The sequence below is a fragment of the Thunnus albacares genome, chromosome 8 (assembly GCF_914725855.1).
Source record: "Thunnus albacares chromosome 8, fThuAlb1.1, whole genome shotgun sequence".
Taxonomy (NCBI): domain Eukaryota; kingdom Metazoa; phylum Chordata; class Actinopteri; order Scombriformes; family Scombridae; genus Thunnus; species Thunnus albacares.
In genome coordinates this window covers 17420723-17440706 of record NC_058113.1, presented here as the reverse complement: position 1 = coordinate 17440706, position 19984 = coordinate 17420723, and the positions used below count along the sequence as shown (strand labels likewise).

Sequence of the window (19984 nt, the reverse complement as noted above, 5' to 3'; positions counted from 1 at the left end):
GCTGTTTGAATTATAAATGCCTTACGTGGTCCAAGCAGAAATTCAAAAGCTTGATAGTTTCGAAAACAAAACCAGGGGTCTTCTCTGGGTCGATGTTCTCCATATTCCTAGAAGTAGAGAGAAACTCATGCAATTCAATGTTAACAAACTCTGCCTGGTGCTTACCCAAGATCTTTGGTAAAAAATATAGTGAACGTACACAGTGCAGGACAACTTCCTGACACTGAGTTGCAGCCTCTTTGCACAATCTGTAATGCAATTTCTGGAAAATCTGAAAAACTGTAATTCGTCTGCTTCCCTTAATCTCCTTCTCCTCCTTTGTTATTCAGTAAGGGATGACAGGAAATTAATTAATTTTGTGCATTTTATTAACTCAAATACATATTTTTGGGGTCTGGTAACTTACTGAATATTGTCTAATCACTTAAAGTCCTACAGTCTCATTTTTAGTGAAACTTGGGAAAGAAACATTTAAATGGTCTAAACTGTTGCCTGCTGCTTATTAACTATAATTTATTTCAACCAATATTGTAATTAGGACAAAGCTACTATATTATGTTCACAAACGTAATATGAAGCATATACAGCTGGCTGGGTCCTCACCTGCAGACAATAATGAAGAACTTGATGAGGAGCAGCGGGTGCGGGGTGCTGCCGTTGTGCTCGGCAGCGCCTGAGAGGTGCAGCGCACTGTGCCATAGCTGGGTGCTGAGGAACACCAGGACCTCCCTGGGGAGCAAGGGCACCTCCGAGCTGCACTCCTCCAGCCTGGAGGATGAGAGAGGAGGAGGACATGAAGAGATATGGGAAGAAAGGGGAGGGGAGGCAGTAGGAAAGAGGCAATGGGCGTTTTAATAGGGGCTGCGTTTACACCTAACATAAACATGTCAAAATGGGAGCTATCTCTACAGAAGGTCGAAGTTCATCCTGCTTGGGGAGCTTCTGGCTACGCAGTTTGTGTAATATAAATACCTGTTACTACTCACCTCCTAGGCTCCAGTGACTGCACATCAATGAGCCTCTCGAAGGACGCCACAAATGCCTCCAGCCACTGCTGCAGATAACCCACGTCTTTCTGCATGAAGGAAGAAAGAGCATGTGAAGCAAATCAAGCTGCCTTCATGCCTCCAGGCACATGCACAATGTTAGTAAACAATACTGCAGGTGAAAAATGTGTATTGTAAAAAAAATATCAAAAAATATGATCTTTGGTTGTGCTCAATTAATATACTATCTAAAACAGTTTGTCCCTGTGCATTACACTATGGCACACTGTTGCAAAAAAAAAAAAAAGAAAGAAAAAAAGAAAACATGGCACTGACTAAATCTTATGACCTGCTTTTTGTAACAGGATGTTGCAAAGAGATGTAACTCACAGAGAGGAACACATGAGCCAATTCTTTCCTTTTTCAAAGCAGGGAGGTTAAAAGAAACACATTCAACATTTTCCTCTCTTTAAACTCTGTATCAGTCATAAGTTACACACACACACACACACACAGTAACATAAAGTACACAGCAATAAGCTTGCAATAACAGCTTTTACTGTTAGTATGTCATTGTCTTAAATAAGACATCCTTGCATTACTGCATACTTAAAATGTCATTTAAGACAGATAAGGACTGTTGTTTATATACAACAATCGTTATCACCATTTTAATCAGCCTCTGCAGTGCAACATATCCTGCCACTCTTCCCTCCTCACATCAGTCTCTTCATCTCACGTCAGACTAAATTACACAAATGTCAGACAGGTCACCAGAGAAACAGGTCAACTTTAAACTGGATTCTTTGCATTACAAAAAAACCCCAAACAAACGAACATATACCAAACATAATTATCTCAAATGATCGTGATTACATTCTGCTGATTCACACACGTGGTTCTTCTCGTGGGAACCCAGTGTTTTAACATGAAATTACAACACACAAAACATCTAGAAATGTTCCCTGATGTACTGTGTGATGGAACAACCTGAACATTTTGATTAGCTGAGCATGAACAAAGCTACTGTTGCTGATTTGTCAAGAGCAGGCGGAGTGAGGGGAAGATATGAGTTGTTTCAGACTGCCTGACTCACTGTACACAAATAACATACCGTAAACAGCACATGGTATAACAATCCACTTCCCTAAAGCCTACAAGCAACCTCTGTAGGTCAAAAAAGTAGCGATGTATGCGGTGCTGCGGCTTTAAAAATTGCACCAGGAGAAAAACCTCAAGTACAGAGCTCCAGCATTATACTGTACTTACATATTAGAGCTTGTTGCATGTCTAATGTATAACTAACAGTTCCTCTGCTAAGAGTAAAATTAAAATGGTAATGAAGAACTAACGCAGTTAACCCTGAAAACATTCTGTAATCATGTCTTTCTTATGCTGCATTAATATTAAATGTACATTACCAACTGGCATTGACTTATGAGCCAGTCCATCTCTCATTGTATGTGGCTGAGCAGGGTGCCAGGTTCTTGTGAACCCAGTCTCAGATGTTCCTTCAGTGTAGCCAGTGTAGTCCACGGTCAGCACCTCAGCTGCACATTGCTCCAAACCAGCGCCAGCATCTGACTTGCTACTTTCTTGTCTCCCAACGTCAAGAAAGTAACCAGGAAATGACATGTCACTTTAACAGAAGCTTATTTCCTTCATACTCGTCAAACCCCTTCCTCTTTTGCTTTACTGCTCGTTGTGAGCAGATATGAGGGAGGCCTCTATAAAAAAAAAATTAAAAAAAACTTCCCACAGCAGCAATGATGAACCAGGACTGCGTTTATGCTTTCTCAACTTGACACAACAAAAAAATGTTGCAGGAGAAACGGCAAAGCATTGAAATTCAGCTTTTGAAATATGCGTCACTGAGTGAGTTGAATGTGCAAACAGACTCAAATGTGATGAGTGTACATAATGTTCTGGATGAATGCTATATTATAAGGAACACTGTATTTCTAATTGGAGAAAGCTTAGTTCATAAGCCTTCACTCTGTCACTGTTGGCTTTCAAACAAAATCTCATTAGCAAGTTATTGAAAATATTAAAATAAGATGACATTAATCACACAGATACTGTGTAAAAATCTCTGCATGCACACTGTGAAAACAGGAAACTGTGAACAACCTATTGTTTTGTGCCTCAAACAGGCAGTCAGGTATTTAAGACTTGTGTAAGAGAACAAGGACACTGAGAAATATTTACAATACCCCTTCGGCTTTGTCTTATTTCCCGATAAAATATACAGTGAGCGAATCCTCCCTAACATTACTGGAGGTTATAATAATAGGATTTTATGGTGATGATGTCAACCTCCACAGGATACGTCACCAATTAAAATTGATCTACTGGAATCCTCAATGTATAAGGACACACTGTAATCAAGGCTAGCTATGTGACCAGCCAGACTGTATGTAGTAAGTATATTTTTTTCTGTTCCCTGTTGGGTGGGGATGCTTTGCCCTGTTGTTTAGGTATGCTGAAGCTGGGCGGATTGATGGTGTATCATACAAAAATTAGATCACAGATAGGAAGTGAGACTGGTTTGCTGATGAGAAGTAAAACCAGGGCAATACATTGTCTTTTTTTACAGAAATATTGGTAGACACCTGGAAGAATCCTGCTATATGTCTCTACTCTTAACAAATCCTAAAAATCATCCCTTACACACCAATACTATTGATCGACACCTTTAAATAAATACACGTCCCGCACTTGTAGTTCAACTTGTTTCCCTTGATATTGCCCAGAGCAACTAGCTCAATGATTCGTTCAATTTGCACAAAAAGGCAAATTAAAGACACTGTTAGAATCGATGTCACAAACCAAACACATTGTACCAACCCCTATAAACTGTGTCATTTATCTCTGTTTTCTCTGCACATGGCCAAGCAGCTGTACCGCTCTCTGCTGCTTGGCATTCTGCTTCGCTCCAGCTTCCTGCACAAGTGAAAGCAAAGAGCACTTTGATTTTCCTGGTTGGCCCTTCTGTTGGTAAACAGGGGAGATGGAAGCACACTGGGGATTTCAATCACAGGTCTCAAAGGACAGTCATAGTGAGCTGCGGGGATGATTGGTGTTGTTGTTGTATATCTCCAGCATATTGACGCGCATCATAGTATCATCAGTAACTGAGACTAAGACATAGCAGTGTGAGTGACTGTGTAGCGACAAAAGCCAGGAAATGTTACTGCTCTGTCTTCACAGCAAGCAGAGGAGGTGGTTTTTCACAGCTGTGTAGGCGGGTGGCAGTCAGGTTGTCACTGTGGTCATCTCTACCACTACAGGCTTTAATTACCCCCCCAAGAGCCTCTCAAGCTAATGATCACGGGATAATCACACACTATTTGTCTGCCAGCCTGACATCTTACTGTATCCACACTGCTGTGTAGCGGATGAGAAAGATATTCATTTGTTCCTCATTTCCATCCAGAATTATAACATCTGGAAGGTCTGTAGTTTTACTTGATTTTGTGTGTGTGTGTGTGTGTGTGTGTGTGTGTGTGTGTGTGTGTGTGTGTTGGAACAGCTATCTGTGTTTTAGGCAGTGAACACTGTTGACAACATTCAGGCTTTCTCACCTCATGATGCTTACTTCTGTCAACGGGCAGCCTGAATGCTACATGCTAACACGTCATGCTTTTGCAATAACATGAAATCTTCTGCCAGTTGATTAAAAAAAAAGACCTCAATGAATTGTAGTTTCTTGTAACCATATACTGCTGAGCTGATAAATCATTTTATTTAATTAATTACTATTTCACTGATCAATTCTTCATAATTTATCCTGAAAAATACCAAACGTTTAGTTCCTGCTTCTCAAATATGAGGCCTTTATTGGTTTTCTCTGTTTTGTATCATTATAAATTGAATAACTTTGTGTATTTTTTCTTTTCTTGGACAAAAAAGGTAACATGAAAACATAACTTTGAGCTCTGGTATCGTTTTACAGACACTTTGGTCGCTGTTTTTCACTGAATGACATATTAATGAATTGTGAAATTCATCATCAAAGTAATCAGTGGGGAAAATAACAATTAGCTGCAGCCCTACAACTGGCATGTAATGAAACATAACCAAACAAAACTCATTAAACAATTGTCAAAGTTAAGTTTAACATTATTTTCTGTTTTGTGACCTGGGGAGAAGAACAAGCACATTCAATAACAATACCTTTTTGGATTTCTTCAGACACGATCTGACAAGTCATGTTACTCCCTCTGTGATTAGATCAGACTCTTCTCTGTGTGACCATACCTGTAAGGTATGAGCATTTTATGATGGCCCTAAAAACATTCTCTGATAGGAGATACAAAGCCCTGAAATAGTGCCAATGAGGCTGTTTTTAACTCCAGCAGATGAAAGACACGGACATGTGATGCCCATTGTATGAGGGTTTTGTTTCCTGATTACCAAAAAGCATTTGCATTGCCCAAATACATGTATACAAATCTATGTGATGGAATGAGTACATGTCAGTGGTGATTTATCCATATACAGCTCTATTGATTTGTAGCAAAAGTGATAGATAAGTGAAGATAATTCTGTATCACAATGGCTTTTCAACATTTGACATCAGTTGTGAACCTCAGCTGTTCTAAAAGTCTTACGAGGGGTGTGTGATTTCTTGCACAATAGGAGGAAGCAGAGCTCCTTTATCACATACAAGCCTGAGCAAGTTTTGCTTCTTATTGCAAATACAGAACCATGGCTGAGCTACGTACTCAAATGTTGTAATCAGCTGTTAAGAGTCATCACAGTTCTATCATACTGTATACTGTATTATCCCACATTTATCACATGTTTGCTGATTGGTTGAATCACTGCACTACCTGTTATTTTCCAAAAGAAAGATTAGATTCTTTCTACACTGAATTACAGCATTACAGTCTACAACAGAGACACACAAGACCAAAACATTTTCAGACTTACAGTGAGATCTGTTGTAGGTTGTAAAACTAAACTGCCCGGGTGTGTTTGTTGAAGCTCAAACAGTTTCAGGCCATTGCCACTATAAGTAAAGGCTTGTTTACAGTCCTAACAAAAAAAAAACCTATCAAATGGAGCTCAGGTCTCTTATCCAATTTGACTAATTTGCAATATTAAAAACTTCCCTTGATATATGACAAGTCTGAAAACAGGGCATGGTAGTCAGAGATGGGATGTGTCCAGTTCAATAAAGATAATGTCTATGCCAACTTGACAAACAGGCAACAGGCAACAAAAACATGAGATACAGTGGCATGCTAAAAGTCTATAGGAGAGGCAGGTGATTGTTCTCTGCAGTCGTTCTGCTGCCTTTCTGCACTCTATTGTGTTCCACTGAGTCACATAAGGTGGTGACGTTTAATACTGAGCTCAATTAAATCTCCTTCCTCTGCCATCATTCACCACAGCCTGGCTATCAATGCAGGTCATTTGAACCAAACGTTAAAATCTACTTCTGAGAAAGCTTGAACATCTATGCATTCGTCTGGTGAAAATGTGTAAAAAGGACTATTATAAACTTTGTTCTTAGAGCATTGAGGGCAGCTGAAGAGTATCTGAGAGGCAAGAGGCAGTTAAATGAGGAAGTGGTCTCACATATAGAGATGCTTGACAGCTGTCACAGCCAGATTCAGGGCAGAAACGCGCACACACACATCAATGACTCTTTTTGGTAGTGGGTTATTTGTGTCAGTGCCTATACCTTGTTGTTTTTGTTAAAGACTGCAGCACAGCCATGAAATGTCACTAACAAACTACAGTTTGCAGCAGCCAGAAGAGAAGTGACAGGGCGGATTAGAAACACACTTCCTCTGGGATCTGCCCAAAGTGACAACAATGACCACTTTGATAGCAAGCGCTGCAAGAGGCGATACACTTCTTGCTCACTTTTGTCATCCAAATTACCCACGCTGCATTTAGGGGATTTTGCAGTTATTTCAGCTTTGACTTCTGCTCTGTTTTACAGACTTTGGCGGGTTTCCCAGATTGGGATTAAGTCTAGTCCTAAATTAAAACAAAATTCAATAGAGATATGTAATGAAAAATGTCCTTGTCTATGATTGAGGTCCAGTCATCCTTCTCAAGAAAGCGGCCTTTTATACAGTATCTGCTGTTATGATAAGAGGGGGGTCCATGCCCCACAGTGAATATACAGTACAACTTGGAAAGATGTCCCTTCTTGTTTTCTCTGTCCTCAGGCATGGAAGCAGATTGCAAACACATTAAATAATGATACTTGATTAATTCACAGCCAAATGGACTTTCTCCTTCAAGAAGAGACATGCCATGAAAGAATCTGCAAAATCCTTTTCCTGTTCATTTGCTTTCATCCTTATTATCAAGATATTGCACCTTTATGAACAACCATGAGTTGCAGTCCCACCCAGAGGGCGCAACATTTGAGACTAAAAACCATACAAAAACTATTTAACACTCAATATGGGATTGTGCCAAATTTAAGTTTAAAGGTGCAGAGTGTAGGATTTAGTGGCATCTAGAGGTGAGGTTACAGATTGCAACCAACTGAACGTCTCTCTTCTTCCAAGTATGTAGGAGAACCTACGGTGGCTGCAAAATTCCTGAAAAATGCAAAAGGCCCTCTCTAGAGTCAGTGTTCGGTTAGTCCATTCTGGGCTACTGTAGAGACATGTAACATGGCGGATTCCATGGAAGAGGACCCACACCCTATGTAGACATAAAGGGCTCATTCTAAGGTGATGAAAAAAGAACAATTTTTTATATTCAGGTGATTATATTCTAATAAAAACATACTTATGAATGTTATATTCCATTTCTGTGAAGTCCGATTTAGTGGCTAGATGCCACTTAAGCTTGCACACTGCACCTTTAAGAGACATGTAATATTGTTTCGTATTTAATACTGTAACCACAGTGCAAACGTGGAGCAACATAAACATATGTTATAGGTCATAAGTGTAAATATGGCCACATCTTTTGCCAGGACAATAAAACAGTCTCCTTAACAATATTAATCCCATTATAGCCTAAAAATGTGACATGCTTTAACTGAGGGATGGAGGCAGGGAGAAACAGGAAGAGGAAGTAGCCTGACTAACACCTGCATCGCAGGTGACTACAGTATCAAACACTCTTCATTAAGTGGGTTAATCCGGCCCAAATGCCCTTATTACTAACTGTTTTCAATTAGGTTGAATGGCTGAGTGACACTGTCATATGATATGACAAGATATCCCTCTGTAGCACTCAACAGGGCAGCCACCTCTGGGTAAATAAAGCGCCACAATACAAACACGCAAAAATAGGCGACTTCCTCATTTAACCGTTTACAACAACGGACAGAAACAGGATACACAACACACACATGTAATCGTATGTTTACGGGATCATGTTATGAACTTCGGGTAGAGCAGCAGCTGCGACAACAGGTGTCTCCGTCAGGTCTTCCGCACTTGCACTCACCTTTGTGTAATATAACATCCACAGCTCATACAGCCTTTCCTTCGATGCCATTCCGCCGCCCTTGTGGTTGCTCATTATCTCCCTTTTTTCCCCTCAAATAAACATAAGATTGGTGAGCATGGTTAACAACGAGGCTGTTTGAAGTTGTTTCCTAAAAGCAGGAGGACGCTTCACGCTCTGGTGAACCATTCCTGCAAATCCAGGCACCATAAAATCCACGCAAAAAGTGCTTTCCTCCTCGACACGCAAACTTATCAGAGTGGCGTGAAAAAGCAAAACATGACGGTGTGAATGCGGCCACGGTGCGATCACTGTCGCATTAGTCAGATCAGGAACAGAAATGCGTGGAAATTCATGTCTGGAGAAACACCCATGTCCGCATTTAGAGCGAGCTTGTTGCTGTATGATTCCTATTGGAGAGAGTTCCCACGGAAGCGACAGATCCCGTACGCTCAAGAGCAAAAAACATGACAGCGCTTCCCATACGAATTGAGTCAGTTATTAAAGGTGTGAAGCAGCCCTGTGCTGAGACTGATGAGCGAGGGGGCAAGTTAACATCAACTAGGACCTGGCACTATCAACAAGCAAGGGAATACAGCAAAGAGTTGACTGTGGATCATGCTCACAGGTAGGCTGGTGTTCTTAAAGATACACACACACACACACACACACACACACACACACACACACACACACACACACACACACACACACACACACACACACACACACACATACACACATAAACACAGACATAGGCAGCCTCCTCCAGCAAGTAGTACCCTAGATGAAGGAAAAGTAGGAATTCTTGCTACATGCATTAACAAAACACCCTTTATTTCTATTAAGCAATCGTCACAAAAGAAAGAAAATACATAAATAAGTCACACAATTATTAATGATTGTATTACTAATAGCTGGTGATGCAATTTCTGTAGATTGAGGATGTACTGATAACATAAAGACACACAACTGCACTTCAAACTCTTAACAGCTACTTATAATGACTCCTGGTGCCTTAGTAGGTTGTTATAAATGTTCATTGCACATGATTTTATTGTATCTTTGATGGAGACTGTTAAGCAATAAACCTATAAACACAGTGACCTACATTGATAGAACGAGTGCTACTCATATCAAAACTGAAATCGAATATATATATGGGTCAATAACAACTCAAAGTTTTGCATTCAAAATATAACTCTAATAAAAGTGGAGGTATGAGCAATGAAAGGTACACAGGGGTCCAAGGTAAAGGGACTCATAAAGAATGATCCATTTTGATCCCTTTCAGAGTACTTAATTGATGATGCATTAACTTGTATTTGGATGTTTTAAGTGGTACAGCTGGTGTTTGGTCTACTGTAAAGCCACATGGAGAAAATCTTACCAATTCATGTGAAAACAAGATATTCGAGTGCATTTCAATTCTCTAAAAAGTGTCTCATTCTTGAATACAATGTGTAAGCTGAGTGTAAATTGTTGTATTGGTTTTGTAAAAGGTTCTTGTGAGTGTGTTTGGATTAATGGGTGCATGCAGCTGGGTGATTTTTTTCTCTGAGTCCAATTACTTTATGTGTTTTGTGTATATTTTACATGTTTTTTGCACGTTGGTCAAACAGTGTTACCTGGAAAATGTACTTCATCACTTGACATGCAGTGTGTCTGTTGTACTGAGTGCAGAGTTTACAGTGTACGGTGTAGCTGACTTTTACCTATCTGCTGTGGTATCACTATAATCTATGTCTGGAGGTATTTTTTCTCTTTTTTTCTGTGTGCCAATTATTACAAATAAACTACAAACTTCAACATCATGAATTTACCTGTGTCATTTTTCTGATCGTTATCCTGTCTAGCATCTTTAGCACAACCAGGTTTGAGTTGTCACACGCTAATTGTTGGTCATTACGAGGATGGACACAGTGAAGCTTGAGGCAGCTGTATTACCATGACGATGGCCTACATTCCTAACCAGGACCTGAGTGTGACCATCAACAGGCGGGACAATGTGCCGGTCTGTGCTGTGTGACCTTTGTCAACTTTAATATAGGCCTATAGGTCTGCTAGTAGTCTATAGGTAGGTTTAAATAGGCTATTCAAAAAAAGCTTGTAAGCTGCTGAAAGTTATATCAATTCAGGCATTATTACATGTGCCAATAAATCCAACATACACCCTAATATATGCTTGCCTGGTTTCAAAGTTTGGAAAAATATCATTATCCTCAGTAGCAATTATATTTTTAGATAATATTTTTTCAAATTCAATCAATGTAATGATTTATTTCTGACGATATTTGTCAAACAAAAACATAATATCACATGATCAGGCAAGAGGCCACGACGATCGATAAGCTTTACGGTCGATTGTACATCCTAAATCAGGACTGTTAATGGATTTCAGAGACAACCGAGCGGCGTGTAGAGATAAACATGGAGCGAAATGTTGGGTCACTACAGGAGCAGGCCCTGAAGAGAAAAGAACGGCTAAAAGCATTAAGAGATAAACAACTTCATGTAAGTATTTGTCTAGAGATTACATGTCTAACAAACAAAAGACGTTAGTCCACGAAAGAATACGGGATTTTTGTAGTAAGGTCATGTTTAGCAGACCTAGCTTGTAGCTAACGTTAGCCCTTCACCTACATGAAGCAAACTAGTCATAAACTTGCTTCTTGGCTTTGTTGTTGTGCTTAAGGGGAGGTAAAACATTTCCAAATGTTATCGAGGTGTAGTTTAATTCAATTTAAACTCAGTTACAGTGTTTATATAGCCTAGTATTTACTTTCATGTAAGCATCAGTGTTAGCATGTTATTTCATCGCAATAAAGCTGAATGATTGAGGATTGAGAATGAGGATTCGTGGTTAATTCATAACGTCAACCCTCCTCTTTGTTTTAATCTGTTTATAACGTTGTTTTTAAATGCCATGGTGTGGTTGAATTTGATCAGCTTCACCTACAGCGGTCGGCTACGAAATGACAGTTCCAGTAAATTAGCACGACTGATTAGTAACGTTAGATCAATCCTTTGTGAGTTAATTGTAATCAAACATAAGTTACAGCCAACCTCATGAAACCTCTCAACCTCTAAGACACTTGATGGTACTTTAGGTCACCAGATAAGAAACCTATGATGCCCTACACATCGTTAATACCAGAGATGATCCAGTATTAGTAGTTGTAGTATTTTCGTGTGTGTTACATATCAGAATCAGCTTTATTGGCCAGGTATGTTTATGCATACAAGGAATTTGACTCCGGTTTAGTGGCTCTCAATATACGTGCACACAACAATCTTCAGAAAGATGCACAAGGACAACAAGCCGAACAAAGATAATTAAACATAAACATATCACTAAGCAAAAGGGTGAAAAATAGACACATAGATACACTATAGAAAGGAGTGGACAACAATATACAATGTCTGTATACAGGTGAAACTGTTTCTGTAAACTGTAAACAGGATACAAATAGTGCAAAAGTGTGAAGAGTTGAACCCAGAAACCTGAACATTTCCACAGCCGACACAGTGCTGTTGAGGATGGTGAGGATGGGGGGAGTAGTGTTATTGGGGCTCCTCCTGAAGTCCACTGTCAGCTCCACATTTTTGAGCGCATTCAGCTCCAGGTTTCTTGCACCAGAGGGCCAGCTGTTCAACCTGTGTTGAACAGTATGTAGTTGACATTCAGCAGTGCCTCAGTATCTTGCTGACAGAGATACAAGATACAAAGTGTCTGCAGGGAGGAGAGCAGTGATGTGGCTCCCACAGTCCTCACAGTACTGGAAAATATTTGCTATTTAGAAAACTGTTTCTTTCAACATTCAGTGATAAAAGCATAGTCACTGATATAGACCAGATATATAGAGTCTCCACGTCCCGTATCATCATTGAGCATATAAGTATCTATAATTTAACATCATATAATGCAATTTACTTCATATATTTATTGCATTAAATAGGGATTTAAGCAGTTTTCTGCATGAGGGTAACAATAGTAGAGCTGCAACGATAGTTGCTTAATCAATTAGTCGATTGACAGAAGGTTAATTGCCAACTATTTTGATTTGCGATTTGTTTTGAGTCACTTATATTAAATAATGTCCAAATTCTCTGATTCTAGCTTCTTAAATGAAGATATTTTCTGTTTTAGTCTTCTGTGATAGTAAACTTTGTCGATGTCGCCTTGGGCTTTGGGAATTTCTGTGACATTTTTCACCATTTTTGTACATTTTATAGAACAAACAATTAAATGAAAATATTCAACACGATTAATCAATAATGAAAATATTTATTAGTTGCAGACCTAAACCCTAGCATAGTATATTTAACTTTGTAACTGTTTAGACATTTTCTGAAGCTGAAAACAACAACCAGAGAGGATGAAGCACTTCAATCTTATTAGAGTTATGGAAAAGAGAAAAATGTCACATCAGGGCCTCACTATAGTGTCTGACTGTACCTATTTGTGTTCAAGTCCTTGAATAAAACATTAGAGGAAAATTATCAACGCAGTGGTACATTTATTACAGCCACTTATTCTTATGAAATCACTGAAGGAATGGTGGTACAGTATATCTTGATTAAAAGAATATGAAAGGTTATAAGGTTATTTTCCCTGAAACCAACAATGAGTGTGACTCAGAGTGAGAGTGAGACTTTTGGAAGTCCACATAATTGTAAACTGAAACTGTGGCTTGCTGGTAAAAACACAATTGTCATGGAGAAAGGTGGAATAACTTAAAGCAAAAGACAGACAGGAAAATGTAACCCTTTGGTTTTGTATAAGAGGATTTGAAGAAAGTATTGACGTACTTCAGTTTCATCAATCGTGCAGACAAAATTCTATTGTGAGCTGTCAAAAAGAAAAAAAAATACACAAAACACAATAACAACACTTCTGCAGCTATCACACTGCACAGTTACGTGTAAAGTACGTGTAACTAGTTTTTGAGAATGTTATCTCATCAGTAATTATCAAGATAAAATTGTATGCTAAGCAAATTTTGATATGAAGACCATGATAATTATAATCAACACACACCTTAGGTCTTGACCCGTATATTCTACTGGACTGAGAGCAGGTTGTTGCACCAGAGTTGCAGTAGAGCTGCTGTCTGCGTTGAACCATTTAAACATGATACTGTTATTCTATCATTCAGTTCTGGATATAAATTTGTCTTGCAACAGGAAACCCTGTTCAATGTGCAAGCCACTGTTTTGGCAGTTAGACCAGAATATGTTACACTAAGCTGCTGTTGAATAGAGCCGTACTAGCTTGGCTTGCAATGTTTGATGAACGACTGTCAAACATTCTTGAAGCCTTGGGTTATTTTCTTTTTGTACCGCACTTCAAGAATGAGTCAGTCCCCTGAATTGTTCTAGCAGCTGGACAGGAAGCCTCTTCAGGAAAATGCAAGATGGGCGGGGTTCGATATCCTTTGTTACATCTTTTCACATGTGGTCAATATGATTTTTTTTTTCTGCAAGCCTTCATAATTTTTTCCCCCTGTTGTTTACACTGCGGATAGCTCAGTGTAGGCCTGAGGTTTAAAATGCTGTGGTTGTCCAGGTAACATGTTAGCTCTTTTGTTATTATAGCTAAGCCTGAAGTGGCTGGTGGTTTGAAGCTACTACAACCCCTAAATAGCACAAGTAATAAAGCTCAGTATGTAAATTTGTTATTTGATTCCCAAATGAATGGACAACACCGTAAACAAATGTTTTTTTACATTGTTTACCTATGCAAATGAGCTGATGCATGTCCTCATTTTTAAAAAGTTATCGAAGGGTCATCTTTAAGCCTTTGGTCTTCTATCATTGTGAGCTTTTTCTTAAATGATTCAGTGATTCTTTATAGCAGAGTACCATGTTTAATCTATAAACATTGTGGTCAGTCTGTTGACTGTGAAGAATGATGTTTTTACTCGGAGAATACTGTACAGTAAATTGAAGTTATTTCAATGATGATGTAATAATATTCTAACAGAGGCAAGAGGATGGAGATGAGGAGCCAGAGAGGAAAAAAGCTTCACTAGAGGAGACTGTGGAGGAGAGGCACAGGTTGGTTTATCATCACACCACACACAAATATGCCAGTTTGTTGTTGTTGTTTTTTTTAAATACACATTTACATAAACACACATCAAGATCTGTTCAATCATAGCTCACCGTTGCTCGCCCGTTAAGCTGAGGCTTTTTCAGCTGCACAAACGGAACTGAAACTGATATGCAAGTACATCATCAGAGCTTTTATCTGCCCTCTATCTGAACACCATCTACTTGTAACACCGTGCATGTCATGCAGTGTTTACACTGGACTCGATCACAGCCTTGTGCTATTAGCTGCTCAAATATCCTGCAGCTTACACGACTTAGTGTGTTAGTCGGTAGGAAGAAGCAGCCATCTTTCCTGTCCTACAGGACCTTTTTCCATTGTTTATATTTAATGACTGTGCACTGAGGGAGTGCCTCTGTATTTCCTCCAGTCCAACAGGACAGCTCTCTGTCATGAGAATGAAAATAGCTGCAAAGTTAAAGGGCTAATTTAGACATTTGTGTGTGAAGAGAGTTGATCGTTCTTGAATGTACTCTTGTTTTTTTTTTAATTTGTGTTTTGCATACATCTGTAGCAGAGTGTGTAATGTATCTTGTGATTGGTATTAAAATTTCATGAGGGATCAGATTCCCAAACTGTGACATGATAGAACAAAACAATCCATGTTTGTCCTAAAATGAGTCATATTAAGATTAATGAAAGATCCACAAATGAGATGTCGAAATAGATCAACTGTGTCCCTGTGTGTTATCTACCGCACATTCCTCCAGACCTATTCCACAAAAGACCAAATGCACCATGCAGATTTTCCTGCCACATCTTGTTAAGTGTTGTTACGGCTGCTGTTTTTTTTGTGTGTCTGTGGTTTGTTTTTGTTTTTTTTTTTTAAAGATATAAATATATAAATGAAATTAAAGGAAGTTCAAAAGCCTCTAAAATAGAGGCCTACATGTTAGTACTAATCATCTCTGTGGCTGGTGTGTAAATGGAAAGGCTGATTGTGGTCTAGAGTTATTTTTACTGTGCTGAACGGGGCAGGTAGCTCAATATCAGTGTAAACATTTGAACACTCTGCTGCTCATCCTCCCCAGTCATAGTTCACCTCTCTAAACATTTTTGAGAGGGCCACACTTGGGTCAGTACTCTGAATTTGTCACTGGATCTCTTTGATGCCACAGTGTGCTTTAAGTGGAAACGTGTAAACATACTCCAAAGGGTTTGACGTATCAAGCTAAGAGACGGTTGAGAGAAAAAAGGAGTGGTGTCAACCTTGGACGTCAGAAAATGTACACATACAGTCCGTTTATCTTTTTTTGTATGTCCTGCTATTGGTGGGACTTAACAGTGTCACTCAGCATCTGTTTGTTTGTACAACACTTTGCTCTATAACAAAATATCCTGACATTATGGCCGATGTGGCGTGAAATTTGGTTTGGATATTAGTGGGCCCCAGTGTTTAGTTCCCCCATCAGGTCAAAATTTCCTCTTAAACTAACATGTTGGACCATGACAAGATATCTAAAAACCTAATGGCTTGACATCTATTAAATTTGTTGTAATATTATCTTAATGTTTTTGGTGACCTTCCCTTTGCTGCCAGATTTTTGAAATTAGCACCTCAGCTTGCTCTCCAGAGAACCTTTGTCCATTTTGCTCATACTGAGGCTAAATTATCAAATTTGTACAGAAGATAATGTCCAGATTGAAAGTACATTTTCTCTGGATATTCATGGTCCTCGCGGGATGAAACTTGATATTTTTTATGATTCTCTGGCCTTTGCTGTAGTGCCACCCTTACACCCAAAATTCATACTTGCACACAATATACACCATAGCTCATAGATCAAGACTCTAGCTGAATAATTTCATGCTTCTTGGAGGAAGAACTGTTTGGAAGTACAGTAGGTGATTCCATGACCTGTTGTACCACCGTATAGTTAGATTTTTCCTCCCTAGTGGAAAGCTCTTGAGAAATTTGATACCACAAATAGCCTATGTTGTTTATTTCAACCAAAGCAAAAGTATTGTGGAGTGTAATCAACATAGCACTTCACTAGCAGGGCTTTGTTTTTTGAGGACTGGTCCTCCTCTCCACTCAGTTTAGAGCTAATTGATTTTTGTAAAGTAATTCAATGACTTTATTAGAGAGACACAGTAGATAGATGACAGATAATGAGGGTAGAGGGAGAGATTGGGAATGACATGCAGCATATCCCCAGTCGAATGTGTACCAGGGACACAGTGCTGCAACTAAGGATTATTTTCATTACCAATTAATCTGTTCCATTAATCGATTAGTTGTTTGAAAATGTTAATCACCATTTCACCAACTTAACATGTCTTTGTCCCAACCGACAGGGAGAAAGAGAGGTTTTGATAAGTATTTGTATATTTTTCTTTTATAATCATTTTAGACAACAGCATTTGTATTATTATAAAATCACATGATTCTATTAAGGGCCAATAATTGATGATTTTTACCCAGGGCAGTAATAGCATCGGCAATATCTCAGACCCGTTGACACCAAATGAGTCAGAGTTCAGTCTTGGACAGGCGCCTGATGGGTACTGAAAACTCAAAGCTAAGAATCTCAATGTGACTCACAGTTTGCTGTCAGGGCATCGACAACCATGGATGTTGTTTTTTTTTTTTTTCTCTTAATTCCATTTGTTTTATTATAGTGACAGTGTTTCAATCTGTGTCATATTTATATTACCCGGAAGATTTTGTTTCACTTCCAATAAATTCAATAAAGTGGCTTTTAAAAACACATTTTATTGGATTTATTGTGACTGCTTTAGACAGTTTTCAATGCTGTCTTACAAGATAACCATGTGTGGCCAGAGGACATAACAAAATTAGATTTCAGACATTTACAAGGGCAACATAAGTGGAATAAGAATTTAATAGTGAGATGGATAAAAAACATATTCCTCTGCTGACACAGCCCCTTCGGGAGAGATTCGGGAGGCATAGAGAGAGATGTGTGAACTAAGACTGGACTTCCCTCAGCCAAAGGCAGAACATGACCAGCATTCCTGCCCATACCCATACAAGGCATTGGTCTGTCTGTTGGCAGCAGGGGTGTGATGAATGTATCAAGAGCGTACCCACTCTAGCTTCATCACAAATCCACGTTAAGCTCAGAACAGCTGATAACTCTCTCGGTTTTGTGCTTGGTCAGACAATAGTTCACCTCTGCCTCTCGACCCTCTGTGTAATCTGCAGAGATGTCAGCTAAGCTTGCCAAGAATTCCCCCTGTTCGGAGACGTGACGAAAGACTGAATAATTTAACATCAAGGAAAGCATTCCTCAGCTGTTTGCTGCTCTACTAAAGTCTTTGCCCAAGAGCAGGTGGAACATGTTAATCAGACGTGTCCATAGGAATAAAGAGGGACATTATTCCCAACCTCCTCTAGACATTAGATGTGCAGCTGTGTAGGGATTGCAGATGGTCTCTTTAGTCCTTTTAGCCTGCGGTGGAATGTATTTGCCTACACTGCCACCTGCTGGAGATCAATAAGTGCGTTGAATAAAGAGTGAGGACTGATTACGTATCATTTACCATCTTTTTACTCTCTTATCACTCTTACCACTCAAAGTACTCACATTTTTCTGTCTCTCTTTCCTCAGAGAGCTGAAACTGAGGAACTATACTCCAGAGGATGAAGATCTGAAGCAGAGGCAAGTCCCCAAGGCCAAACCTGCATCAGGTGAGAACTCTACTATCTATCATGAACACGCTTTGGAGAAAAACTTACTCAGATGATTTTGGCTTCACAGTTTGTATTTCTTGGGTTTATTCATTTATAAGATGAAATTTTAATATCATACTTTATTTATGTCGCCTGCAGGAAGATCAGAGCACATGGTTAGAGCACCAGGACAGCAGTCCTTGAAATTTGCTCCTCCTGCTATGATCTTATATCGTTTATGACTGATGACAAATGTTCTTTGTTTGCAGTGGAGGATAAAGTAAAAGACCAGTTAGAGGCAGCTAATCCAGAGCCCATTATTGAAGAAGTGGTGAGTACTCCCCTCTGTCTAAATGTCATTTCCTCTGCTGAAGTGTAAGTTGTTGCCATATTCAGCTGTTTTCTCTCCTCAGGATTTGGCTAACCTTGCCCCAAGAAAACCAGACTGGTAAGACCATTCTGAAAATTAATTTCCAGCCTGTACTGTGCATAAAATCTAGATATAATTAAAATAATTTGTTACTGACATTCTAATTCTTAATCTAGGGATCTGAAGCGCGATGTTGCAAAGAAACTGGAGAAGTTGGAGAGGAGAACGCAGAGAGCCATCGCCGAACTCATCCGTTAGTACTTTCCCATTCTTACGTCCTATCGCTGAATTTTCTTGATGCTGCAGAGACAAGCGTGTCTGAGCTAGGCGAGAATATTAGGTTAATTGCTTTGTGGTTTCCAGACTCCACAGAAGCTTGAAACCATCAGATAACATAAACGGTGCGATCCCTCAACTGATGTGTGATCCACATTCTAAAAATAGGCACAAGGTTTTAGGAGAATGCAAAACTGGTTTAACCACAAGATGAGGTTTTCCCTTGTTTTCAATGTGAAACTGTGATTAATCACTGGCTCATTTAACAAGCATTAAGAAGTTCAGGTAGCCATGTTCTGTATTAACATGTATAGTTATAATAAACCAGTTAATATGTCTGGCCTCCTGACTCCCATCAAAGAGTTCATAGTTGCATGTAAACATACACAAACAATCATTCCTTTAACTCGGACAATATTCCAGCTACATTTTGTGGTAAATAGAACATGGTAGCTGTATTTATTATCACTATAAATGACATATTTTTTATTTCCTTGCATTAGAAGTAACTCTGCAGCCTGCCAGCATACTGTATGATCTTTGGGCAGGGCATCACAGATTTCTGTTACTCATAGCAACAGGGACAATTAATCACAGGTTGTCAATGGTGCATGTTATCAGCTCAACCTGAATCAGCAAGAGTATGTGCAATATCTTCACGCGTAGAAACATAAATATTGATTGATGGATGCAGTGAAGTGAAGGAATAAATCAGATTGACAGTGATTGATTGTGTGTGTCCAGGTGATCGTCTCCGAGGCAGCGAGGAGGAGCTGGCTGGAGCAGTGGGAGCAGTAGGAGCAGAGGAGGGAGACTCGGACTGAGATCTGACAGATGGGAGGAAAAAAAAGGAGACTACAGTGTAAGAGTGGAACACCACAAGGATGAATTACTGGGAGTGTGCTGTCACATCTGTTGTGCTCGGAGAGATGGCAGCTTTGATCGCGACAGGAAGTGGTTTTCTGTCAGGTCTTTAGATTCCCTTTGTGAGTCCTACCTTGTGTCATTGTATCATTACATAGGAATATGTAATGATATAATCTGTATATGTGGTTGGTGGTGCATTGTAAACAGCCAATGTAACCTTGATATTTTGTCGCTGTATTTTTTTATATTTCAAGTAAAATAATGGGGTTTTTTTCAAATGCCTTTTGATTGTCTTTTTTTAA

General features: G+C 39.2%; 2 protein-coding genes across 6 annotated transcripts in view; one reads left to right on the top strand and one right to left on the bottom strand.

Moving 5' to 3' along the window:
- nbeal2 (neurobeachin-like 2) overlaps window positions 1–10107 on the bottom strand; it is a 37250-nt gene extending 27143 nt beyond the window's left edge. For 3 of the 5 annotated variants that reach the window (XM_044359216.1, XM_044359217.1, XM_044359219.1), the window contains exons 1-4: window positions 8418–10107; window positions 987–1075; window positions 604–768; window positions 26–107 (exon numbers count right to left, since the gene is read on the bottom strand). In XM_044359216.1, coding sequence (XP_044215151.1) covers window positions 26–107; window positions 604–768; window positions 987–1075; window positions 8418–8492 — 411 coding nt within the window. In that variant the 5' untranslated portion in view covers window positions 8493–10107. Of the gene's footprint in view, window positions 1–25; window positions 108–603; window positions 769–986; window positions 1082–2407; window positions 2661–8417 lie in introns of those variants that run through there. The other 2 variants (XM_044359218.1, XM_044359220.1) reach the window with 2 other exon arrangements.
- A 687-nt stretch (window positions 10108–10794) lies between these two features.
- Window positions 10795–19964, top strand: ccdc12 (coiled-coil domain containing 12). The gene is made up of 7 exons (XM_044359928.1): window positions 10795–10931; window positions 14404–14477; window positions 18108–18187; window positions 18439–18500; window positions 18583–18617; window positions 18716–18792; window positions 19560–19964. Exons 1-7 carry the CDS (start codon window positions 10848–10850, stop codon window positions 19637–19639), a joined length of 492 nt encoding a protein of 163 aa, XP_044215863.1. The 5' UTR covers window positions 10795–10847; the 3' UTR covers window positions 19640–19964.
- The last annotated feature ends 20 nt before the right edge of the window (window positions 19965–19984 follow it).

Excerpts from the sequence above, each read along its gene's own strand:
- ccdc12 (XM_044359928.1), top strand. The coding sequence starts at position 10,848 with ATGGAGCGAAATGTTGGGTCACTACAGGAGCAGGCCCTGAAGAGAAAA. Across the intron at positions 18,188-18,438 it reads CAAGGCCAAACCTGCATCAG|TGGAGGATAAAGTAAAAGAC; the intron begins GTGAGAACTCTA and ends CTTTGTTTGCAG. Across the intron at positions 18,618-18,715 it reads GCCCCAAGAAAACCAGACTG|GGATCTGAAGCGCGATGTTG; the intron begins GTAAGACCATTC and ends TTCTTAATCTAG.